General features: G+C 43.7%; 1 protein-coding gene across 2 annotated transcripts in view; it reads right to left on the reverse strand.

Annotated features, from left to right (window-relative positions):
* Positions 1-27172, reverse strand: part of atos (atos homolog atossa) — a 107221-nt gene that overhangs the window by 4188 nt on the left and 75861 nt on the right. The window contains exons 4-13 of one of the 2 annotated variants that reach the window (XM_050178401.3): positions 24144-24328; positions 20830-21029; positions 16821-16946; positions 13818-15090; positions 8879-9007; positions 7049-7119; positions 6419-6527; positions 4942-5103; positions 3919-3978; positions 448-623 (exon numbers count right to left, since the gene is read on the reverse strand). In XM_050178401.3, the coding sequence (XP_050034358.1) occupies positions 448-623; positions 3919-3978; positions 4942-5103; positions 6419-6527; positions 7049-7119; positions 8879-9007; positions 13818-15090; positions 16821-16946; positions 20830-21029; positions 24144-24328 (2491 nt within the window). The remainder of the gene's footprint in view (positions 1-447; positions 624-3918; positions 3979-4941; positions 5104-6418; positions 6528-7048; positions 7120-8878; positions 9008-13817; positions 15091-16820; positions 16947-20829; positions 21030-24143; positions 24329-27172) is intronic. The other variant, XM_055070913.2, reaches the window with a different exon arrangement.

Below are 27172 nucleotides of genomic sequence, written 5' to 3' on the forward strand. Positions count from 1 at the left end.
GACATGCCAAGTCATGCTGGTTCTCAATGTTCTTTGTCATGCATCACTTCAGGTGAGCCATAATGGTGACCTTTTTTTTTTCTTTTTCTTCTTCTTCTTCTGATTTGGTATCGAAAATAGCTACTGTAATGAGCATATTGCGACATATTCCCTCATATCTTAAAATTGAAACTTAGCATGGAGGATGCTCTATATCTGCACAATTTGAAACTAGGCTGCTTCTGCAGTGAAAAATTTCATTGCAATTGGCCTACAAGACAGAAAAAGTGAGCGCACTACAGCCAGAATAAATTGGAACATGGTTTTCATCGGCCGTGATATAAGCACCAAAAATTCTGTGCGCTAGTGAAACATTCTGGCACAAGTGGGAGACTTAAGTTGGTTGTACGCACTGCTATTCAGCTCTAGCTCACGAGTCCATTGGTTTGCAATCAGCAAATTGCACACCTGAGGTGAATGAGATAACGGAGCCAGCGGCTGGCCTCGGGGTCCTTCTCTGAGGCATCAGTGGGCATGAACAGAGTGCGCTGTCGAATGAATGTCTGGCAGTTGGGAGGCATGTCCGAGAGGTCGTATCGGACGACGAACATCTTTACCACTGTGTTATGCGGGTTGAACAGCGTCTGTAACAGAACAGCATTGAGCATCCACGGTTTACAAAAATGTTTGACAAAATGCAGTGAGTTATCACTCAATTCACTTTCGAATTAGTCGCACAGCACATAAAATAAAAGATACTTCAAGGGTGGTGGCTACGTTTCAGACCTCTAGGATTCGGCTTTTGGGTTTTCAAAATTGAGGTTGCAAGAATTGCTGTGGAAGGCAAAATGCCGATATAGTACAAAACTTTCAGGTGGCATGGCTTGCTTCTCTTCACAGACAAGTGTACCAATGTTCAGTGTTACGGCTGTATATGCGAAGTCAACATGTCCTTTCCCAGCAGTCGACCTTTCTCGGACTGGTCTGGCCTTATCTTCCAGTAGCTCCGTGGCATGGCACTACCGTCAGTTGTTAAAGATGGTGGTTGTGGTTCACACTTCCATGGCGTACAACAACAAAGTGCGATTCGCTTTCTATGGAGCAAGGGATGAATGCCCAGCGGAATGCCAAGGGAAATGCGGCCCACGTATGGGTAAAGGTGTCTGGCTTCAAGAAGTGTGAGGTCGTGGTGTTGAGAGTTCGCAAAAGGCCACGAAGACTTGCATGACAATGGGCGTTTGGGGAGGCCGCTTGCTTCGCTGACCGACGACAACATGGCACAGGGACATCTCAAATTTAGTGCTGCAACAGTTCAAACATCTGAAATGGTGTGGGGACTTTGTGGAAAAATAGTGCAAGGTACGTAGAATAGTATGTATATTTATAATTACCTGTATGTACGTTATTTTGGCTAATAAGAAATAGGGGGCAAAGACTTTCTGATTTGTCCTTGTACATTCGAAACTAGAACAGCCAATTTTAAACCACATCATTAATAACGACCCTCCCCCGTGCCGCCACTTTGCCGCCACTGGTTTACACAATTCTTCAGTGGATGAAAGCTCACCCCTTAGGGAGTTTACATTTATTCAATTTGCAATAATTCGTCTGTTTGCTGTGTCCATCACTTCAAAGTGACAATGCGACAGTGAAAAAGGTGCATCGTTTCCCCTTTCCGAAGGATGGACCATGCGCCAGACATGTGCTGGGGTTGTAATCGAGCAGCTTTGGAACCGAGTGAGTGCACTGTCCGGTATGTCTAATAAAGGGCGGAACTTTCCATGCAAGGTTTGTTGGCACAACGAAAACATGAGACAGGATGTAACTGAAAGCTCTTGGTCTGCGACCCGATTGATTCAGCCTCCGAGGTACTTGGTAAGCTATAGGTTGCTGGTGTACTGTTCACACAAGGGATGTTGGCTAAGTGAAAACACAAGATGGGCCGTATATTTAGGAGAGACGCTCTGAAGGTAAATTTCATTAATAGTTTTCACATGGAAACCTCACTGCAAAAAAAAAAAAAAAAAAAATACACCATGGCATCAAGAACTATACACCTTGCATTATTTTTACACAGTCACCACCGTCACCGAGACATTGGTCGTAGCATGCAATCAGTTTGAAGAAACCACTCTGGCAAAACTCGGTGCCCTATGATGCAAAGTCTGATAGATGACCTCTTCACCATAGACGATCTGTAAGTGTTCATGGATGACCAACACACAAGTCCCATGTGCCCATTCATACCGGATAACAGCACACACTTCCATTAGCGACCATATTGTCAGCACACGTCTGTCTGCCATTGTGATTTGTACTCGAATAACCTCGGGCATGCTGGTCTCATGCTACCGTCTCTTCTTTGGCGCTCTGCGCATGCGTCTCTCCTTCTCCGCTGATGCTCCTTCTGTCGCTGAACCAGCAACGGGTGTGGATTCTTATGGCAATTGTTTGTTTCACCTAGTGCACCATTTTCTCTTTTAAAAAAAATTATGAAACTTACTTTCGGAACAACCCTCGTATATGGCCAAATATATACGCCAGGCCAAATATATAAATCAAGATGGGCTTATATATCTTATACAAAGGAATATTAAACAGGTATCACAAACCATAAAAGAAACACTTTACTTTTTGTATGTAAGATCCATTCTAGGTTATGTTTTGTAATTTGGGACCCTCATCAGCAGTATCTTACCGATAGACTGGAAGAAGTGCAAAATCAAGCAGCTAGATTTGCAAGTAATAACTATAATTCAGTTTGAAGTATTTCTGAAATAAAAAGGACATTGGGGTGACAACCAAACAATCGGAAGGCAGAAACTTCGGCTTAAATTTGTTCACTATTACAATAAGAATGCCATTAATCCCCACAAATACCTCTCAGAACGGACATATGTCTAGCTTCGTCAAGATAATTATCAAAAAAATATTAGAATACATGTTCAAAGGACGCATTTTTTATAGTTCGTTCTTCATAAGAACAATACAAGAATGGAAACGGCTCCCAGACGATATCATTAACAAAACTAATAATGAACTCTTCTTCTGTTCCCTATGATGACGCCAACATCAATGGAATTATTCTTCTGAAAAGTCTCTATTGTTTAGAATGTATGTTTATGGTAATTTCTGTATATTCTGTATAATTTCTCGTGCTTTTTAAACATTTTTTTTATTATGTATCTTGCACAACAATTTATTGCTATTCGTGCTATGTTGTAATCCATGCCCTCCCCTCCCCTCATGTAATGCCTTGCGGCTGTGTAATTAAATTGTGGGGTTTTACATGCCGAAACTATGATTTGATTATGAGGCACGCCATAGTAGGAGACTCCAGAATGAGTTCTTTAATGTGCACCTAAATCTAAGTAGACTGGTGGTTTCTCATTTCTTGTGGGTATGCAGGTAAAGTGTAAGTAAAATGAACAAATAACTAAAAGCTCTTTGTCTGCAGGCAATGGATCAAGCCTACATGATACTTGGCAAGTTATAGGTCGCTGATGACCAGGCCAATACTCTGTGGGCTGGTCAAGAGTCACGTTACCTGCAGCTTAGTAAGCAGAGATCAGATTATCAAAGATTACAATACTACCTATCCTTTGCCTAAATTGACATGTTGACATCAAAGGTAAAAGGTGCTGTTTTATTAAGGCATTTGTTAAATGATGGTTTAGCGAATGGTTGCTATCGCAGACACAACATCCAAGGGAAAAAAAGGCAACAAACAAAACAAAATAGTTTACAAAAGGAAAAGACCATTATTAACACGTGACAGAGTATCAAAGATCTTCAACACAACAAATGGAAATGTTTACTCGGCAATTCTGCTGAGAAACACACAAAGCAATGATACAGCAAGTAAACACGATCTAGAAACAGAACAGAAAGAAATAAAAGGCTACACTTGGCATCTCTTCAAAAGCATGACAAACTCACCACTTGTATTGTTCCTGTCTTTGGAACATGGTAACCTTTCATGCCAAGGTTAATATGACCCTGAAAAACACAACGAGGTCTAGGTTAACCATCTGACTTTAGTTGCGCATATTTAAAGAAAAGAAGTAAACTATATATATATATATCTGAAACCTGAATTAATACCTACATCCAGTACAATGCCACACATCCTGCATAAGGCTTGTAGGACATACAGCATGCAAACTGAATGAGGCATCTGGATTATGGCTTGGTGCATGTCATGACGAAATATTATGGAGAGCTGTAGCAATGGCAACTCGTGAGGGTGTTTCCAATCACAACATGCAGAACGTTTACTGCTGTTCGCAACTGTATTCCACACATTAAAAAAAAAAAAAAAAATTAAATTATGGGGTTTTACGTGCCAAAACCACTTTCTGATTATGAGGCACGGCGTAGTGGGGGACTCCGGAAATTTCGACCGCCTGGGGTTCTTTAACGTGCACCTAAATCTAAGTACACGGGTGTTTTCGCATTTCGCCCCCATCGAAATGCGGCCGCCGTGGCCAAGATTCAATCCCGCGACCTCGTGCTCAGCAGCCCAACACCATAGCCACTGAGCAACCACGGCAGGTTGTATTCCACACATCTTTTGCCATGAAGATGCTGGGAGTGATGGGCCAGGTACCTTAACCATTTGCTAGCACCCCTTCGAGGTGGCCATTTTATTGTTGTGCTATGTCTTGTTGAGAGAAGGTTCTCATGCAGTAGTCGAGAACACAATTGTCTGGGATGCTCAGCTCTGCTCTCCCCTGTGCAGCAGCACTTTTAAGGCCTGTGAATACGTAGCCACACTGTTTCGCAAGAGATTGAGTGCCACCCAGAAGATCACAGCATGCAACATAACAGTACAGCTGAACACAACTGCGCAAGTTTCCACAACCAATGTCCTGGACATCGGATATGCTTTTTGCATCACTGTGATATACAGAAACGAAAAAAAATGCACATCTCCGGTTCAAGTTTCCTCTCGGGTCTTACCAAATAAGGCGAGACTACTTTGTCGATGTCATGCAGCGAGTAGAAGAAGACAGTCACTGGGAGCGTAATGTGCCTAGGGCAGAAGGACCCACTGGCACCGATCTCGGCAACAAACCCCTGGACAGTGCTCACTGGCTCCAGTCGGCCATTCAAGACAGACTCCTGTATGTCAAAAAGAAAAAAGGAAGAAAATGAAAAGGAGACAGAAAATTAAAACAGTGCAAAGGAGCAAATGTGTAATAACTCTTGTCAACCTTCCTTAGCTGTTTCTCTACAGTCACTAGGGTTAGGAAGAATTGTTCAGTAGATTAAAGCGAGACAAGACATGATTTGTGGATTATTCCTTTTCAAAGTACTGCAGGCTGCTTGCTGTTTAAGGCATCAGCGCAGCGAAGCAATCACAGCAAATTAATTACCATAGTAATATGCAAACTACTAAATAATGGGGACGATGCGAGATGCTGCAGCAGAAGGGAATAGATTAATTTCAACCACCTAGACCTTTTCAACCTGAATAGACATCTCAGCACATGGATGATTTAACGTCCCCTCACAGAATGCAACCACTGAAGCTAGGAATTGAACCTGCAAGCCAAGGTTTGGTAGAAGAACACTACCCGTGAAGCCACCATGACGGCTAGTAACACGTGGTGAGACTATTGTAACACTGACTACTGCCAGAGCATATTCTGTTAGAACAAGTTTGTGAATACTGACCTATACTAACACCAGCCGAGGTTGGAAGGTGCAGCACTATATAAGGAAAAAAATGTTCTGTACCCCGTAAGTCATGTTTCCATTGACCCAGCAGACAAGGAGTGTAGAAAGAGCAAGGTGGGAGTTGACTGGGATGATGTGGGATACACCTCCTCATTCAGCAAGTGCATACAGAAAGAGGGCCACTGACAAGTTGCTAAACCTATGGCAGCTTGCTGATAAATGTCGCAGGAAAGGTTGATGGAACGGTTGTTGTAATAAATGTAGTACACGGATCTCAAACTAGCATCAGCTAATGGGCTGCGAGTATTGCACACCAATTCCTGTGGCCTGCATTGTGTAATGCTTAGCAACGGGGCTATAGAATTGTTCTGAGGCTTCGGCAACTTGGGAACAGGGAGCTGAAAACTTCGGAAGGCATCACAGGCTGTGTGTTTGAGATCCATGTTGTAGTAGTGTTTCCTTTCATTCTTTGATATCACATTTCATATAAGACATGTTAGGCCTCGTATATCCTTATATGCAACATATCTCTGAAGTACAAACGGTCAAATATTAAATTCAGCACTGGTGAGCAAGTACTAACTTGATGAAGAAGTTGCAGTCAGTGACCAAGTCAAGAGATGTTTCAGAGCCCGCATGGGTTCCTTGGTCACACATTCATTATCATGTCATCTGAGCAGATGAATTACCTTCGAACCTTTGACTAGATACTACGATGCGTGGAATTCCAAAAGCCTTAATTTAAAATGCGACCTACTTCAAAGTTAACAATCAGGCTGCTCGTAGTGGTGGATGCTGGAGCACTTGAGCTGATTATTTCCCCTGGAGACGCTTCCTCTTCCACAGGTTCTTTCTCAAACAATGCCCTGAAAGAAAAGCAAAGGTGACATGTGATGCATTGCTTAATCATAATGTACAGGCATTACATGCAAGAAGCAAACATAATAAAAGCACTGCAAAGCCTTGCAAAGAAGCTGAAGGCTCTTGCTAGATTAAGAACACAGTTAGCCCTAGCAGTACATTTGTAGTTGTTGAGGTTTTGCATCCCAAAGTTGCATTCTGAGCTATAAGAAGTGTTGAGAAACAGCATAGTGTGGGGGTTCTAGATTTACTGTGAACATCTGTGGCTTGTGAACATACGCCTAAGCATAAGTACACAAGCGTTCTTGCAGTTCGTCCCCGAGGAAATGTTGTCACCACGACCAAGATTTGATCTTGTGCTGGCTTCATACTTGGTAGCTGGATTCTACAACTTCTTCCATCAAACATGAAAAATCAAATCTCAATTTTTCTTTGGTACATTGTCAACTGAGCACAGGGCAGATAAGAGTACAGGACATGCCTAAATAGAAGTCATCGAAGCGATAGATATAGAAAGTAGACTGACCTCTTAATTGCAGACACAGAAGTCAGGCTGCTGTCAAAATCAAAACTGGCTCCAGATTTTCTAAGAGGAGCCTGAAACAGGAAAAAGCATTTGTGAGAAAGAGCAAATCAACAATTCAGCACAATGAAACTTCATGTTGCGCTTGCATTTAGGCTCAACTCTCACTGCTGGCACCAGACATGCAAAGCGCTTGCGAGTGTACCGTTTTTAGTTCCGCATGCAACTGTAGATGGGATGAGCATTTTCTTGAGATACATGTCATGGCAACTAGTGAGAGCGCTACTGTGGAATGATCATATGAACAGCTAAAGCAACACTTAAGAAAGAATACAAGTTAAGCTATGTTAGTAAAAAAAAAAAAAAAAAAGGCCTCTGTTACTGAGGGAGGAGGCTAGGCAAGGCAGAAAAGATGCAAAAATGAAAGACGTGTGGCAATGACACCCTGATGACGCTACTGCACAAGCTTGCCAGAGGCGTAGACGGGGGGGGGCACATGCCTGTTCTGCCGAAACAGGAAGCGCCGTTGAATTCTGCTGGACTACATAAGTGCACTAACACCTGTGCAGAAAGCTCTGCCTTTGCACCTTTCCCTTCATTGCAACAGAAACTTCTGCATGAGTATATAATAGCACAAGCAGAGCCAATGTAGAGCTAACGATGAATGGGTCACAGCTGCGCATATATAACAGCACAAGAAACACAGCCAATGTAGAGCCGACAATAGGCACTACAGGACATTTGCTCAGCATTGGAAATGCACTGGTCCAGCTTACCATGCTGCTTGAATTTTTGTCGCTCGAATAGATTGCTATTAATCTGTCTGATACATTGCATGATTGGCCAACTTCATTTCATCTTGAAACCAAGTCTTGGCCATAATAGAACCCAAGATTCAACCGGAACCTCAACCAGAATATCCTTTGTGCATTTGATCTCCCATTCACACTGCCATATTTCTATCTGTACATGATTTGCAATATCATATTCCTTTTCACTGCTCATTGTCATACGCTTCACTTTTTATTTTATTGTCGCTGTCCTCCACGTTTCGGCCCGTACGTTTTTCATAATCTGTCTCGTATGACCAGCAGTTTATGAACAAATGTTCAGAATTTTTGCCTTGCCTAATAAATGAAGTCGCATTTTCAAATGACACTTGATTGCATCGCAAGAACTTTTTCACGTTGGTTTTTGCAAGAGCAGCCAAACAGGAGTTGCTGGTAGAGCCAAGGTGCGAGAAGGTGGCTAGTTTTATGGCTCATTAGCTGTGAAAATTTCAGCTCTTCAATGGCTAAGTAACATTATGGCTAGTTCTGGAATCAATATCTGGTATTGCAATAGTACCACAAAATTTACATTATGATCAAATTTTAAGTAAACAGCCTCGTTTAAGCAGTACAACCATATTCAATCAGCTACACTAAATAGTTTGTTCCGTTATGTCGGAATATAATACTAAGCCATCATTAAAACATGCCCCTTTTAGCAGGATGGACAGCGCAGAGAATGAATGCCTGGTGGTGTTATTCTGGACACAGTCCCATTCCACCACGTTTGCAAAATGAACCAATGAGAAAGGGCATAGCAGCCCCGAGGGTCACTCGGAGATGAGAATATTATGAATTCAACAATAGGATTTAATTTGATGTTCAAAATAGCATCTTTTCTTGACCATATAAGTCTCTGTTAGTGTATTTTTTTCTGATCTGCACACTTGGGTTGTTGGCAAATGTACTTCCAAGAATTAGGTGGCTACTTTCTTACTTTGTGTCTAGACAACCCAAAGTCGAACTTTCATGCACACAACCAACAATGCTCGGGAACACTTACGGGACTAGAAGTTAGTGGCAGACCAGTCTTCTGGTGGAAGACCATTGAGGTGGCACTGTCCAAAGAGCGGCGGAACTGAGCGCGCTCCGCCGCTGTAGGCACTGGATGATTCCGTGCTTTGCACATCATCTGAAGCGGGAGCAACGTTGCAGCGTAAAACATGCGCGTCTCAGTCACTTTGCTTACCAGTGAACAATGAGACAGGCAGAAAACACTCGGATATTGAAAAGGAAGGACAGAGAGAACTTCCTGAAGATGAAGCACCATTCTATAAAGAGTAGCGTTAAAAGAAGCTGTGGCGTTCTTGCTGCTGAGAATGTAATGAAAATCACTTTAAGGGTCATATTTGGGAAGCAGACCACCTAACAGGTTTCACACGTGGCAGCCTATATCTGTGCTTTAAAAAACACATGACCCCAAATGTAGGCAGCGCGTCTTTCTAAAGTATGCATGCATTGAATTAAGCAAAATCAGGGCGTGTTAAGAAAATTGAGCTGCTGAAAGCCATCGACAGTCTGGTAGCCGCTGTGACAATAATTTTTTGGTGCTGGCACACCTTTACGATGAGTTTCATTTTTCTTGGCTCAAGACAGCTCTTTACCCTTAATTTATAGCTTCCCTAAGCTTTCTTTAACTTCAGCACTTTCTCCTTCAGGTCCAGCACCATTAGCTCACAAAAGTTTTTCAATTCGCCTGTTTCCCATTTGTAAATTTTAGCGCTTGGAGACCAGTCTTCCGACGGAAGACCATTGAGGTGCCACTGCCCAAAGAGCGGTGAAACTCAGCGCATTCTGCCACTGTAGACATTGGATGATTCCGTGCTTTGCGCATCGTCTGAATTTTTTAAAATCTAAGTTCAATATTCATCATAGAAAGAAAACAGTTTTATCACGCCCAAGTTTTACCTAAGTGAGCAGGGCTTTGCGTGTTCTTGTGTAATGTATGTTAAATTGCCAGATCTGCTCTGTCCTCGTTAATTGGATCTGACAATGATGAAAAGACGTTGCACAGCTTGCAAAACTACATAAAAATTTTGTGAATCTGGGTACATTATTTATTTATTTATTTATTAGACTCCATGAGCTGTGACACCCAAGTCACCCCTCATGTCCAAATTAAGAGCTTACAGAAGTGTCATCAAATGTGGCTCGCAGCTTTCCAATATAACCAGTACAATGATATTACTATAGGCACATAAATTTGGAAAATGCCATCACAAAATGTTTTTGAAATGAATGCTGCATGAAGTGCAAGAGGGGAGTTTGTGACACTGCAAAGTATTTGAATATTTGACTGTGCAAGGTTCTATTGTAAAAGGACTTAAAGGTTCCACATTGCTCACTGCTTTTATAATGAAGATTCTTAATAATTCAGCTAAAATATATTAATTAGCCTGAATTCATGCGAGATATACATGGTCACATGACAATCAAGCAACTATACACAGCTTCCCTGTTGTACCTTTCTTTGATATATGAGTACTTCTCTAAAAAAGGACAGATTTTTGTGTGAACAGAAAAAAAAATGATATGTTCACACCATCGAATAATGACCAGCATGGCTTATACATAAATTTTGTACACAAGCAGCCTTCAGCCTCTTGAGTAAATTTAGTAATAGCATTTATGTATGAAGCTTTATTGAAATGCCCTTCATGTAATGAAAGCATACCAAACATGTAAAGCAGCAGCAAAAATGGCACAGCATCTTTATAGACAATCACATTAAATGGCACTTTATTGTTTCCAATGTCTACTTTAGCTTAAGGTACACTACTCTTTGCATGCAATAAATTACTTTTAAATTTAAATACTGATACTAAAGGTTACAATCCACTTTTGAATTCAAAAGTTCTAGCATTAGTGACACTTTGCACCAGTGTTTACAAATATATCTATAAAGCTTGCAGAAAAGCTTTAGTTAAAACCTAACATTTTTGGCAACAATGGCAATTTGCAACAGTGAAAATATTTAATGTGAAAATATAAAGTTATGTACAATTAGTGATATATATGAAATTATCAGTTCTAATGTACTGAATTTTAAAAAAAATTTAGAACTATGTAAGATTTCACACTAAAATTCTGCCAATTAGAAATTTTAATCTTTTCTTATCTCAAAGTTCTGTTTAGAACAGAGAATGGCCTGTCTTCAGATAATAAAGGTTGCTATAGCTATGAAACGTGAACGTTTTTACAACAAACATTTTTGTCTAGATGTTAGATATCATACATATCACTTCACACGATTGCAATGAGTCCATACATAATCTACAAGCCTAAATGGTGCTTCAAAGCTTGTATTTAACACAATCTATTCTTGAATAATTAGGTATGTATGAAAGACACGTCTGTGTAACTTACAAAAGCGGCTGCTCACTTAGGTAACTCTACTAAGACGGCGTACAATATGCTAACTGCCCGCCTAGAGGTGAGAACGAAGACGCAAAATGTGCCCAATCTTCATCGACTGCAACACTTAAGGATGTTCTGTAGGGGAAGGGAATTCATTGTTAAGGAACTAAGGCAAAGAAGCAAGGCGACTGCTAAAGAACAAATCAATCACTTCTGACTGCATACTGCAAACTGCGATGCAGGTACATTTACACACTTAACTACACTACTAACACATTCAGCATAAAAATCGCAACAAATTAATGGCTGTAAAAAATTCTATAAATGTACTATCGCAAACAAAATCCTCAGGACAAACAGCCTGTGTCAAAAGTTTCAAAGCCACTCTGTGAGTGGCAACATCTGTTGCTGAGCACTGCTTCAGGACTCTCAATGCCCAGCAGCTCAGGGTTGCGAGATCGGTCTTGCTAGATCTCTAGGGCTTTGGAGCAGCGAAAGTCCAAAAGGAATACTAGCACACGGCCTGATAACGCATCCCATCACACACACAATGGCTTCGGACATTTTGACAAAGGCAGCACGAACAGCGACTGAGGCAAATTGCTCCACTTTTTGCTGGTAGCTTGCCAGGATTCAAGACCACAGAAAGGGGCATGTGCCCAACATTGTTTGTGAGCATGCATGCTTTCCCATCTTTTAGCAAAGTGATGTTTTGGAATATGGAATGCCGAGTTCCTTTGATATCATCACAACTAGTACCTGCAATGGCAAAACTGACAGCCATATTCGTGGCCTCTATTTCAGACACTAGTCATTATGGCCACCTTCAAAGCAGTGCAGTTAAAGGGACCCTGAAACGATTTTGACGATTTTGTACAGACGTACTGAGTCGTTAGAGTAGGTTCTTCTGATCATTAATTGACACATCTAAGTGATCCGTGTAAAGCATGTAATTTATTATAAGGTTTTAAAAATGCACATCGCTGCCGATCACAGCACACTGCTCGGCGGAATTTTAAGCCGCCCCTACCCATATGACGAAAATCACCCATATGACGTCAGTGAGGCAAGCTATCAGATTGGCTGACCAGGGCAACAATTTTTCAGTATACTTAAGCACTTCCGGCACACAGCAAGTGTCGTCTGCTTGTGTTACAATGTGCTCAGTCTTTGACGAGAGCTCTGCCGTCAGTGTCGGTTTGTCTTTTTGTGAGCGCTATGATTAGACTGTTGCGTTGTGGACTGCAACCGTAGCGACCGGCAATATGTCAAGCTGTGACATCGTGTCCCTCCGCACGCCAGTAGATGAGCGGACTGGCTGCAGCACATCAGGCTGTCGCTATCCGATCGGCGCCAGGATTCGTGCGACTGCGGCTGTCACTTTACACCGGAAGATTACTAACGCAATAGCATACCGCGAGTCCGGTATTACAATAAATGCAAGCGCAAGGGGACAGGGCCTGGCCTTGTCCCCTTGCGTGTCGTTTCAGGGGATGAACAGAAGCGCAAATGTGAATGGTCTGCACGGTGCAGCCACCTGGTGGCATAGAGCTCAACCACACACAGTAGCAGTAACAAAATGTATTCTTTGCTGCTGGTGTAAATTTTTCGCAGGAGTGTAATCGTTAACACATTGTTTTTGTTAATGTTTCAAACGTTTTACACTTGGTTAGAGTAATATTAGCTCTTTCTTTGGCTGGTTAAGCTCTAGCGTAGACGTACGTGAGCTGCCTGATCGGTCTCCGCAGTCCAGCCACCCGTTGGTGCAAAGTTTCTTCATCAGCTTGAGTTCATGCCTCCACCGTTCCGTTGAAATGTTCAGCTAGTATGTGATTACCGGAATACTAGACACGTTCGGCGCTACGACAGAATGCTCGCAACGCAGGCTGCTTTGATAGTTCTCGCTTGGGATCGACGGCCAAGCGGCTAGCGGAGAGGTTTCACAGGGGTGGGGGCGGGCTCCAAAACAACCGGAAGTGTACGATGTGACATCGCATCATGACGCAGAACCAGTGAAGGCGGAGCTTAGCCCCGATCGCTCGGTGAACGAGTTGAGGAGGAAAAGCATGGCTAGGGAGGAGGGTAACTTGTAATCGCTTGTAGCTCCATTAATACGTAACGCTTCACTTAAATTGTGGTGCGAATGTTCTACTTGAGCTGTACCCTACGCGTCTACAAAATTTGTCTGAACCGTTTCAGGGGCCCTTTAAGAGTGATAAAAGAGCACGCATTCCAAAGCCGATATAGCATGTCTTTGCACTCATCTGTGGTTCAGAGACCTGACAAGTCATTGGCAGAGAGTGTATTGGCACACATCAGTCACTGCACAGATGACCTGCGGACAATTTTCAGCAAGAGTACTCATATGTATATGCAAGAAAGTAAGAATAAGAGATAGATGGTCAAACAAGCAGAGTGCTAAAATAGGCAAGCAACAATATAACGTTTTTATTCCAAGACAAGTTAGAGTAAAGAGCCGAGATTTGATACATTATACACAAAAGTACTGACACTACTAAAGCATAAAAAGAACAGGTGAAAGCAGAAGTGACAAGGCACCAGGCTTCACAGTAGTGTGTACCCACCTGCCTCACTTTGTGCTTGTGAATGAGGTTGCTGAAGATGTGGCTGCCTTTCCCAACCACTCCATCCTTGAGCTTCAGGTCACACAGACCTTCGCTCCAGGTTTTACTGTGCCCTAAAGCTCGCTTATTATGACTCCCTTCTTCCTTGTGAGCTGCAACACCACCACACCTGCTAACACTAGCTTCCACTTCCTTTGCAACAGTCCTATGCTCCACTTTATTGTCAGCCACGGTATTCCCCCCACACTGGCTTCTCACATTGGGCTCTGACGTCCTTTGCAAATGAGGCTCGACAGCCAGCAGCTCCTCATGTAACACTGAACTAGAGCTGCTTGAGATCAGTTTGTGCTTGGCAGACGGTTTGGTGATGTGACACAGGCTCATGTCCTCAAAGCTCTGCTTTAATCCACACTGGTCGGGCGAAGCAGCATGCGCAAATTTGTCTGGCAGTTTCTTTTCACCAATTTCTTCAGCACTGGCGACAACCCGCTCACCACCAAGCAGAAGTGGCGACTGTGGTGTAACTGGAACAGAAGGTGCCTGCTGTTCTGGAGCCTGCGAAGGTGTCACAAGGCTCCTCACCCGAGTGTGCTGCTGGTTTGGCCAGAAAGGAGTAGGTGTCATCACTTCCTCCTTTCTCGGCTGTGCCCGGTTTGGGCTGGCAGTGGGAGCATCCAGAGCAAACACTTCGCCGGGCAGTGGCTCTCCACTTTTCTTGAGGAAGCGCTCAATGACGGGGCGCCTTGACGCTCTCCCTCGGTTGCAATCAGGCTGGGCCTGCCCGCTTGGCTCCAGAGGCGACTGGGCTCGGCTCCTGAACAACAGATGCTCAGGGGCCTCAACACTTGGGCTCCCACATCGCGACGGGCTCTGGTAGCGCTTGGGGTACATCTGCAGAGATTGCGGGGGATCAAGAAGGCTCTCTCCCAACAGCAGGTCGGCTGACAAATCCCCCTTGCTGTGCTTCTTGGGCTTGCGCTTGGCAACCGACTCCTCATTTCTCCTGAACCCATCGTCATCAGCGTCTCTGTTGGACCGGCTCCGAAGCGTGGCAGTGACGGCAGGACCCAATGGCTCACTAGGAGCCGTGGGTGTGGGAGGCACAGCAGGATGTTTGGCACAGGCAATTGCTGGTATGCCATTTGGACACCTGGGCACCGACTTGACAGAGACCTTGATGGAAGCATTACGCCCAAGGTTTGATACAGGGAAGTTGTGGACGTGAGGGCTGCAGAGGAACTTGCTGGAAAATGCCTCGCCTGGCACAGAGATCCTGCAGAGAGCACAAAAACAAATAAAACTATGTTCGCTACTCATCCACATTCATTCAGGGCTTCGTGGAGAGAACAGCCTTTGCACTACTTCCAAAATGTTGCCTTTCTCTTTACAATTTTATTTCTCTTGCAGTTTTTTCAATAATATCGCAAGCTCATAGGGGCCCTGAAACACTCCTTGAAGATAATAAGAAAACGCTGCTGAACTGTAGATGAGGCTCCTGTGAACAACTGGGCCAAATATTTCTTGAACTGCATGCAGCGGGGAATTTACAATCTCAGGTTTTAAAAAAAGTGAAAAATTGCTTGCTCGCTCCTTTGCATTATCGTCAGCAGCTAGGTCGTGAGCAGGCCCAACAGGTACTGGCAGATTTTGTGATTGCGAGAACATTCCCAGTAATACTGCAATTGCCAATTTTGAGTTAAATAAATGAAAAGATACATGTGTGTCTGCATCCCAAAAGGCCAAAAAGGTATTTCATCTTTGCACTTCCGGTCTACACATGCCAACAGCGCACAGCTGTGTCTGCTGCACGTGCATACACCAGCATGCTGCCTAGTGTAGATGCTACAGCCGCCACGGGTTGGCGTGACAAGCCCCTTCGTTGGCAAGACGCCCTGGCAACTGTGTGCACGTAGCTCCAGGAGCCCAAGCTCCTATCGAGAGAGTGCTGCACTTGGCCTGAACCTGAAGTAGCGTCATCAAGACAAAAACTAATGAAAATGCCCAACTTTCGGACAATGCCCTCACCCCTCACCAACCCCTTTGTGCAGCTACCAGTGCACTAGTGGAGACAAAAGGTGAGAGAAAGCCACGCATCAGTGCAATAACTACCTCCAACTCCACTTATACTTGAAAGGATTCAGGAAAATTTTGTGGCAGGGGATTTGGGAGGCAACATCTTTTTAGTAGCATGACCAACAGTGGTTAAAAAAAAAAATTCAGAATTCCAGCAGAACCCATCTACGGTGGTTGTCTAAAGTTTGTCTACGTTATGAGTGAGTATCTCCATAGCGCACATACTTTATTCAAATTCCATTACAGGTGGTTGAGTGAAGCATGACAGTGCATTCGTTTGGCTTCGTTGCATTTCCAGTCAAATGCACTGCGCATCTCTGGAGGCTTTCTATTGCAATATTGATGCATGCACATCAATATTGTGAGAACACCACGTCAGCGGTACTGTTTCCCTCTACTGTTCCACATATTCCACGCCCCTTTTAAGCTGCTAGCATGGTGCCAAGGATAAGTACTTTCTTACCCTGCTGCAAGGTCTGGGTTCAATTCCTTGCAGAGGCTAGATTTCCTTAATTTTTTTTTTTACATTGTCAGTGTATCAACGCAAGGTATACCAAAGTAGGATAGGGTAGCCAAAGAAATGCTCTTGCATTTAATAACTGGTTCTTAGAGCTTAAGATGAGTTAACTTAGTGAAAAGTAGAGAAATATACTGCATGTAACTGAATTTTTTTTTTCATGCGGTTTACAAGCAAGTTACTGAACATGCGATTCCTTGGGCTTCGACTTAGATCCAACATGTCCGTCATTCGACTGTTGCAATGTTCAATGAGAATGCAATGTTTAAGTATACCTCTACAAGCATGCACAGTGGACGGCAAAAGTGATTTAAGGTAACTGATGACAGAACATCACTCTAAAAATTGTATGAATAAATTAACACTGCTGCTCACTAACACCACGAATATAGCAGAAGCAGGTTCCTTCACACCTGTAGTAGATTCTCCGAGGATTCCTTCCACCGGACAGACTGTACCAGGCACTGATTTGTGAAAAGTGGAGGTAGGACCGCATTGCCTGGATTAGGCTTCGTGGCGCAGCTGTTGCTTCTTGGATTCTGTGGAAAGCAAAGGAGAAAAAACTTGATAATCAATTCCAGAATGAAAAGCAATGTATGCACACAGCTCAACAATAATGATTACTATTTCAAGCACTTCACATAGAGCATCACCATCAAAGTTGCCATGTAGAAAATGAAACTTGCAATTCAATTTTCCTGCTAATTTAGAAAAGTTTCAAAATATTTGTCAGCTCACTATGTTTTCTATAAGTTCTGAGGTCACTTAATTCAAACAAGAGTTTCAGTCAAGTAAAATATTTGTGTCTCAGGGCAGGGACAATGAAACCAAAATGTGCAAATGTTTGATATTCAAGTTGCCTGCATGCTTGCAAAAACAGGGTAGCACACCTGTTTGTACACGTGTTCTTGTCATATCTCTGCTGAACGCAATGAAGTATGGCACATACTACTCACACTGAAGTAGTTTATCATACAGCTTCGAACCATAAGTTATTTAGCTTGAGGGGAATTAAAGCTTCTCAAAATTCAAATTAAAACCTCTTGGGCTTAGTTGCTTGAATTTACGCCTGTTCAGTGTTGCTCACGTTGACACTTATCAGACAATAAATCAAAGCATGGAATACTTTTGCCCCTTTGTACATAGATGAAGTACATTTCCATATACAGCCTTGATAAACTGCGTCCCTATATTTTTTTAGCCAACTCATGCCTGTAGATGTGAAGTCGACATATCCATTCCCAGTGGTGGACCTTTCTTAGATTTGCCCAGATTTATCTGCCGATAGCTCTGCAGCACGACGCTGCTGTCAGTTGTTGGAGATGGCGGTTGACGGGCAACAAAGTGCAATTTGTTTCCTTTGGAGCAAGGGATGAACACCCATCGAAATCCATAGGGAAGTGCAGCCCACGTATAGGGAAAGATGTCTTGCTTCGAGAAGTGTGAGGTGGTGGTGTTGCGAGTTCGCAAAAGGCCATGAAGACTCGCATGACAATGAGCGTTTGGGGAGGCCGCTTGCTTCGCTGACTGATCCCAACATTTCCCATCTGGATGCAATGGTGAAAGCATATCGGTGTGAGTGCCTCAAGGACATTTCCCGGGAGCTTGGCATTTTGTATGGGAGTGATTACGACATCATTCACGGGTCCTTAGGGTACCGGAAGGTTTCATGACGGTGGGTGCCTAAGCAATTGGATGACGTGATGAAAAGCAAGCGAATGATTGCTTCACTGAATCATCTGCAACAGTATGCCAAGCAGGGTGAAAGTTTCCTGGACTGCGCTGTTACTGGCGATGAAGCATGGATACTGCATTTCGCGCTGGAATCAAAGGGGCAGAGCATGGTGTGGAAACATCCAGGTTCGCCTGTGACAAAAAAATAGAGTTCTGTGCCACCTGTTGGGAAAGTGATGTTAATGGCCTTCTGGAATTGCCGAGGACTGCTCCTGCTAAATTTCATGTCACAAGGTGCAGTTATCAATGACGACAGTTATTGTTCCACAATGTCACATCTGCTGGCTGCCATTAGGCAAAAATGCCAAGGGATTCTCAATGCGGACAACGCGGTTATCTTCCACAGCAATGGGAGGTCACATGTGGCAATCAGAACTGCTGGCAAGATTCGATCATTTCACCGGGAGAGTCTGGGCCACCCATCATGCAGTCCCGACCTCGCCCCTAGTGATTTCCATGTTTTCGGTCAGCTGAATAAGTTCCTGGCAGGATAGCGATTCACACGCAACGATGAAGCCAAGACAGCAGTACGACGTTGGTTCCCCACAGTCAGCTGGACGAAATCTACCACACGGGCACCTCAAATTTAGTGCTGCGATGAGACAAATGTCTGAACCGGTGTGGGGACTATGTGGAAAAATAGTGGAAGGTACGTAGAATAGTACGTATATTTGTACTTACATGCATGTACCTTATTTTGGCTAATAAAAAATAGGGGACGGACTTTCTGATTTGCCCTCGTATTTTGATGAACCAATATACTAGAACTGTTTAGAAGCTTTTCAGGCCAAATTTCCTCTTCAATTGACATCTAAACTCGCATGATAAGAGTCTCAGCAATGAACTTACGACACCACATAAGTTACATGTCATTGTGATTACATGAATTTGAAACTGTAACTGGTGCAAATTGCAACCACTACAATCCACCCAAGGAATCGGCTACCAGTGGCTAGTCCCAATGTTGGGAGTGTGTCTTCTGTTGGGTCGAGGCAACACTCGAGTTCAACTCCGCAGCTTGCCAAATCTCGGGCTTTAGTGGTAAGCTTTCCAATTGGCGTCACTGGGTCACAAACAATGGGACACTCATAGAGTTTTATTTTCTTGCACTATGATGAACGAATGCAAAAAAAAAGTGTATGATGACACCTTTAGACCCACTGCTAGATAAACTAAGTGCTTCATCCCATGATTGTCATTTAAGTCCAAAGACGAGCTAGAACATCTGGCAGCTGTTACAGAAACAGCAGCACGGAAAAACTTGCTACAAAATCTGATCACAATAGATTTCCATTAGTATGACCCTGACAGGACCAACGAAATCGGCTTAAATATCCGACGTGTTGAATTAAACAAGCAGAACAAACATAAAAACACACTGCTGATGCATTTGGCACTATTTGCCCGATTCTAACACACCCCCAAATTGTACATGCACCCCCTTTTGATGGGTTCAAATTGAAAAAAAAAAATTAACATAGAAATGACAATTGAGATTCTTATACGTAAAGTATAAATTGAACACGTACCCAATTTTTTGTAAAAAAAAGCTTACCATGTCTAGTTCTGGCAATAATAATAATAAAAAAAAGAAACCAGTGCATTTTACCTTCACAGAATGTGAATGTATTTACTTAATGTCCATCCTCATCGCTCTCAAACAGCACTTTATCACTCGACTATGAGGAGCTATGACGTCCTCCGTATGGTCTATAGCAAGTTTCATAGTCTGCATTTATCAAGCGACTCCACAACAATCGCAAACAGGATGGTGATCCATGCCTAGACTAACCACTTCACCAGTCTGTCATGTGACGCATGCAATTCTCAGGAATGCCAAAAACATGCTGCATAACTTGTTGCCGTTAGCTTGATATGTAAAACAAGTTATTGTTTGCATGTGCTTTCATAATATATGTGCTTTCATAAATATGTGCTTGTATAGCAGCACGTTGTCATCATGCTATGCTAAAAGTTTTTCTATCACACTTCATGGTTGCCATCTTGTGATGGTAATGGTCTGACAGCAGACAGTTGCGAATGTGATTTTGGTTTCATATCAAATTACACCGTGCAGGCAAGTTTGGAACTAATTTTCTTAGAAAAAAGGTTCGCATTAGAATTGGGTAAGTATTCTGTTATTCACTGTGAGCTACCATTTTCACGTAAAAATTTTTCTGTGGCAAGCCGAAGATAGGCGTTTTCGGCGAAACATGTCGCCTGTCTGATGCATTCACTGTACCTTAAGCACCACCAAGACAGATGATGCCACTATTGGAGTCACCGCTGGGGTTACCACTGGGGTCAGGTACATGTGCGCTGACCAACTAAGTTACAAGTTATACGGCAAAGGCCAATTTCAGGTTCGAAATAACAAAAGTTGGGACCCATCAAAATTTACAAACTTCATCTGGGACCTTTAATTGGGATCAAATTAACCAAAAAATTTTATTAGCCAGAGTCAAATTAATGGAAATACACTGTAGTGGTCAATCTTCTTAACAATTTGCGCAACCCTGCCATAAGCAACACCAGCAAGCACCTGATGAAAGACTGTGCAGACATGGCTTAGAGGGCAGCCATAGAAGCTACCCTCTCCCAACAGAGGCACTCTCCCATTGTCTCATGTAGAATCATTCACTTCACTGTACAAACATCCACAACTTTTTTTATTTCTTGCGCACTCACCGCCTCGGGAGCATCTGGATGTACCACTGCTCCAACAGAAGGTGGGACGTATCTGGTGCTGAGGAGATGTCTATGCCACCTGTGTGGTCCAAGCTGCTGCATTGGGTGCAGTCTGGTGACAGCAGGACCTCCACAGACATAGGGATGCTGTTCCTCCAGAGCATCAGCATGTGCTTCAGGGCTACCTCATATCGCTGGCACTGCAATGAAAAGGTGGCATGCTTGAGCTAAGCCTGCTGCATAGCAGTGTGGAGTTACTTTGCTCAAGGACAGTTATAGGCTACAATAGAGAGATAAATGAGGTTTAAGAGCAGGAAAGGTTAGAGACGTTGGGCACAGCACAATTATAAAGACCCTGAAAGCTACAACATGACATATTTAGAGAGAATGTTGCATCTGTCTTTGCTACTCCTGTCATGGTGGGATAAACAGTTTGACGAAGTATCACACCCTTTCTCTTTTTCTCAATGTTTTTTGGTAAAAATGTGCACATCACAGTTTTTTTTAGTCACCGAGCAGAAGCGAGCTGCACATAAACATACCACTGTGGCAAGGATCGGGCAAGAAAACAAAGGAAAAGGTGGGGCATCCAAGGGAATGAGATTTTGCCGCTCAAGGAAAGTAAAAGGGTTCCAAGAAGTGTGGCACTGGCATGCTACTTCAAAATATAAAAACGGGGATGGTACCAACAGGAAGTGTGGAAAACAATGACAAACCTGTCATATGGCATGCCCAACTCCTCCACCTCTTATCCTCAACTAGAGTAATATCTACCTACATTTTATCGCAAATCCACTTAGCCATTCTTCTAGTCCATAGTGTACATACCTAGCGTTTTCCAAACTTCACCTTTCGTTACTCATGTAGTTTTCACTTTCCTTTAAAATTTCCTTTTAATTCTCATAGTTCTGCCCCAGAGTTTAGTACTGACAGAACACAAAGATCATGTGCTCTTCTATTCGAGGATGACAGCTCATGACTTGGGCAGTGGCGTACCCACTATTTGTTTAGTGGGGGGTGGGGGCAAGCCCGTTCAAGTTTACTTGGTATAGACATAGAGGAGATTTGTTGATTACCATTGCATTAAAATAAGCTGTAAAATGTGTCAGTGAGAGTTATCTTTGTCATTGACAAATCTGATTATCAATCACACATAATGAACCATTACAGTCGATTGTTGCCAAATTTTTTTAAGCCTGTCGATGAAGTGAGACAAGAAAGTGGCTAAAGTTCTCAAGTGGAATTTAAATAATGTAACTGTTACAGAACACCATAGCATAAGCTAGCGAGGAGTAAATCATTCATCTACACATTTCATGCTTTTTTCATGCAGGTCAAGGATAAAAAGTGAATTTACCAGCAGGGTATAGAGGGCTTTTACCTTACTAATATATTTACATAGGAGATGATGAGAGCTAACTTCTGCTTTTACCTTTGAACTGTATGCTTACAAAAACACCACGAGTCAAAAGAACACTAATAGTCTAGTTTTCCTAGACCAAAAAGGCACTTAGCCTTGATTATCCCTTAATATTCCTGGTTCTCGTTGTTTGGGATAGGAAAACTAAATCCTGCGGAACACGTTTGGCTGCATGTTCTTAACACTGCGATGACAATTACTCAAGCTTCATAAAGGTTAAATAGTATGCTTCCATCCTTGATCTATTTGAAAACCACTGTGAAATAGTGACTGATCCAAAAACCGTGAGAAATGGAAATCATTTGTTCCGATTTGCATGAACGAACTCAGCCGCTCCGATATCTGCACCTTTCTATGCAAACATCTGTCTTATTCAGCTGCTGTGTTCTAAACCTGAACATAACATTTATTCCAACTGGTGTTGGTAAATTAATTTGCTGTGGTTGCGAACGTTCGCCAAGCGAATGTATTTGTAGCGATACTGCAGAACCCGCAACATTCAGTTTTGTAAAGTTTTGCATACAAATCAGTTTTGTAAAGAATAAAACAATGTCAATTTCATGAGCCCGATGTGAAATCTGTGATGACCATGGTGCTGTGAAGTACAATCACAATGTGAAGACTACCAATGTGAATGCGACCATGGCTTCATTATGGTCACAGAGCCGATGCGTTGCAAGTTTTGACCGCTTACATGTAGCTTTTCAATAATAAAATGCATTCTAGAAAGCCAACGATGAAGCAACTTCCTTAACTCTGAAGTCATTAAAAAAAGTTGCTGGTCACTAAACAGAAAAATTTGCCTATAAACAAAGAAGAGAGTTGCTAAATCTAGAGATAAAATTGCTAAAATGGCAATATTGATTAAGAAATGACCGCGCTTCCACTACTGTGAAGGTGGGTGCAAGCAAAGCTCGGGATGTCAACGACTAGCCCTTTCTCGAACGAGTTCCTGGCAGCGTTCAAACACCACCTGTTCTTCGGCCAAACGCACGACGTGCGGCCTGTTCCCACTGCCGTTCCTTCAATGCAACCTGCTCTTCAGTAGAACGAACCAAATGAGTCTTCCCCCTTCTACTGTTGGGCCTGAACTGGCGGGAAATGGCGAGCACGAGTCAGTCGCAAGTGGTCACAAGCCGCACCCTTTCCCTCCGGAGGAGGGAAAGGGTGATGGACCAACGAATCATTATTTGCTACAGGGTATGATGGTGAGGCCTTAACGACCATCCTAGCTGCCAAAACAGGGGATACGTAATAAAAAAAAACGTACTTACATGCACGCCGTTCTGAAAGAAAACTCAGCATCAACTGTTGTTTTGTCGGATTTGCCATTGTGCAGCTGACAGTGCCACCTTTCAAAAGTGGGGGGAGGGCAAATGGCCTAATTTGCCCCAACCCCCCCAACCTCCGACAGTGGGAGAACAATATTCGAAGTGCTAGAGCAGAAAGAATTCGGGTAAAGAGGAAATATGAATATCTTTACAATGTGCATTTTGCATGATATTGTTTCATCAAGTGATACTAGAGATGGCTACCAAAATGTGCCTGAGGATTTGAACCAGCTGAGGATCTGAAAGCCGCAGTACAATGGTAGCAATTATCACACTGCAGTCACACATTCACATATGCTAATGCATCTCAAAATGAAATGCAAACTGGAAGAAATAGAATGTGTAACTTTGCATGCTTAACTATTTGTAAAGTAATGTGCGATCATGGCATAGATAGGTGTTAACACACACACACACTTGCGCCAAAATTAATTGCAGGTGCTGGTATCGCACCAGTGTCTGAGCACACACTAGTGGGTATGGAAAGCAAAATGACCTTTCTCGTTCATTTTCTTGCATTTTAATTCCAATTAGTATGATAGTGGATCAGAGCGAGCAAATACCTCAACAACTGATGTGGGGTCACACTGATGGCGTGCTTGTCCCGAAGTGGTGGGTGGACAGTGAAGGCCTTCAGTGTAGCCTTTGCCCGAGCGGGATGGCACCCGGCCCTCAAGCACCAGGCTGCCCACATCGATGAAGAACTCGTACGGCTCAATCTTCACTTCCTCCACTGCCGGGTGCATCTCTACAATACAGAAGAAACAGTTTCATCAATTACAGTAGCAGTTTTGGTGCTCATAGTATAAAAGTCACGCCTGCAAAATTGCTGCAAAGTTTCTGTGAGAGTCCTGAGAGACGTGCCTCGATGCAGTTCAACTTTTCTTGTATCACTTTTCTCAGCCTCATCATTCAGGCATTTATTTATTATTTTTACAGGGAGCGGGAAAGGAAAGAGTAAAAAAGGCTGTACAAATCACCAAGAGCCTGTACTTGATTCTCAAATGTACAGTCTCTTGTTTGCTGGCAAAGTTTATGAAGAAATAGGGGTTCTTGTCCTCCTCAAAATAATTCCCATTTCTAAAGCTGTTTTTATGTGCCTGGTATTTCTAAACAATTATATACATATACCACCGCTATCTCTACATCTGTCTTCATATGTCCAAGAGCCATACTTTGTAAACATTCTATTAAAGCCATTGTAGCTGAATTGCTAGCCACTGCCCTGACAGAACAAAGCACATATAACTGCAGGGAATTTCACTATCATCTAAAGTTCACTTAGACATCCAGAAAGAGGTGCCAAGCAGCTACCTATTATGCTTAAGCATTTTAGAGTACATTCACAAAGGCAGCACACATGAAATACCTCACGGAAGGCCAAGTGACGTGCCGACTCATGGGCACTCACATGAGATTATGTTGCTGTGCATCTTTTGAAATCTGATCTCATTGGCTGTGCAATAATAATTAATTACCAGAAATTGACTGGATTCTATGCCTAAGCATCATAGCTTATTATAAGCGATGCTGCACATATGGATGGGGGCTCCAGGAATGATGGTGCCATCTGTCACCACTATGGCAAAAGAAAAGAAAGAAAAAAAGAACCACGGAGAAACATGCCAAGCGGTGACAGATGGCACACGCACTTGCCATCGCCTTGGATTGACACTGCTTCAGGCAGCACGGGCCAGCATATACGCTACCCTCGCTCATGCATAAACGCTTGGACATGTCTAATCGGTTTTAGAACTATTCCATGAATCTTGATGCTCCTGCATGCATGAGCTTCTCATCGCTAAATTTTATGCTTCAGTGGCATGTGTGACAACCCTGCATGCGTTCGTCAGTAGCGATGGCTGCGTCAACAGCAAAAATTCAACAGGGCCCTCTAGGTAGCGCCACTAGAGAAAGCGTGTGGCTGACAATCCAGTATGGCCTTCCAAACAAGCAAGGAATGCTGGGACCTGGCTAGTGGCTCGAACTATACCGATCAGCGACCATGCGCGCTAATACATGTTTCACTGCCATATACTTGCAAACCTGTCAGTGACTAATTTCACTGCTCCTATGCCACTCATTGGCCGCTGCTTCTGCCGTAACCTACTTTGCTTCAGAAAACAAAATATTGCCCTAAATTATCTATTCTTTCATTGGTTCTTTTTTTCCCTATTTCGCACCCATCAGAATGTGGCCGCGATATCAGGCTCAGCGACACAAAGCAACATTGCACAAATCCACTCAGCCGCGAGTACGCCCGAAGCGCAATTTCCCAAGAATTGAATCAGGGACACCCCAAGGCGAAAACCGATGCTGATACTTGGTGGCGGAGGGCATCGACGCCCAAGTGCAAGTTGAATTGATCCAGCGTTCGAACAACGGAAGCGCTCGATCGTGCTCCGAAACACGGTCCGCATAGCACAAGCCCCCAGGGCCAGGAAGCGGGCTTCCCCACGCGGCAGCGCCACCATCGCCAGCCACCACGAAGGCCAGAACGCGCAACGGCGCGCGGCGGGGCCGGGTGTTATAATTAGCAGCGCTGCCAATAGCGCGTGCCACGTGCAGAGAGAGCAGCACGATCGTTCCGCTTCCGCGATGTGGCCGCCTCGACAGCACACGTAGCAGCACCGGCGTGCGCATCCCCCCTTTCCAAACCTTTCGCCGCCGTGGGGGTGCTCCCGTGGCGTGTCCCGTGGTCACGACTACAGCGCTAAGCATCTATCACGGGGAGCTCAAAGACACGACCGCGCGCGTTAGACCGTTGTCATGGGCAGCATATGCATCCAAAGTTTCGAAGTCACTTGGCGACCGAGTGACAATATATGTGGCCGGTGATGGTCGGGACTTACCGTAGGACAACGGTTGGCCACAGGGCTTGTGGGCCAAGCCTGTCATAGCCTAGAGTCAGTGGAACATTATTAGAGCCTGCTGCTCCGAAAGCTTCCGAAAAAGAGAGCGCCCTCTGTCTAACAACGTCCGGGGTTTCGCAGCAACTAAAGGTCAGTAAGGGCGGCAGTCAGCGCCCCGACGACACGTCAAGCAGCCCTCAATGGCCATGACTGCTACGAACGAAATTGTAACTGTAAACTCGGTTTAAGTGGCACAGAAACAGCACTGGAATGTTGGGCACGTCGTAGGGAATCCGATAGGCAGTGAGCATGTTGTGACCGCGAACTTTGGCCGCCCCGAAAATATATCGCAGAACGCCAAAAATAAAAACGTAGATTTCGTTGTTCTAGTGGTCATCCAACTTGGTGGCCGCGAAATTATCATCACGTGCAACATGACTATACTATGTACATTCGAAAGTTAATTGGTAGCTTCCGCAGGCCCGTTGGAGCAGATAAAAGTCCACCTTCGTTTCGATTTAATGCCCGGGCGGCCCCTAGTCTTTCTAGCGAAGCATCTGTGGTCACGGTTATATTATTTGCCCCAGAGGAATGCACCGTTTGTTCTAACTAAATGAAATACGCTCTCCTTCTCGATGCTATCAAGGGACGAATCCGTTGACTTGCACTACAATACATCTCGCACCATATATCCGTCGGGACTCGAGACCGAGTTGGCGACTTAAGCTCCTTCAGCCACG

The sequence above is a fragment of the Dermacentor andersoni genome, chromosome 5 (genome assembly GCF_023375885.2).
Source record: "Dermacentor andersoni chromosome 5, qqDerAnde1_hic_scaffold, whole genome shotgun sequence".
Lineage (NCBI taxonomy): Eukaryota > Metazoa > Arthropoda > Arachnida > Ixodida > Ixodidae > Dermacentor > Dermacentor andersoni.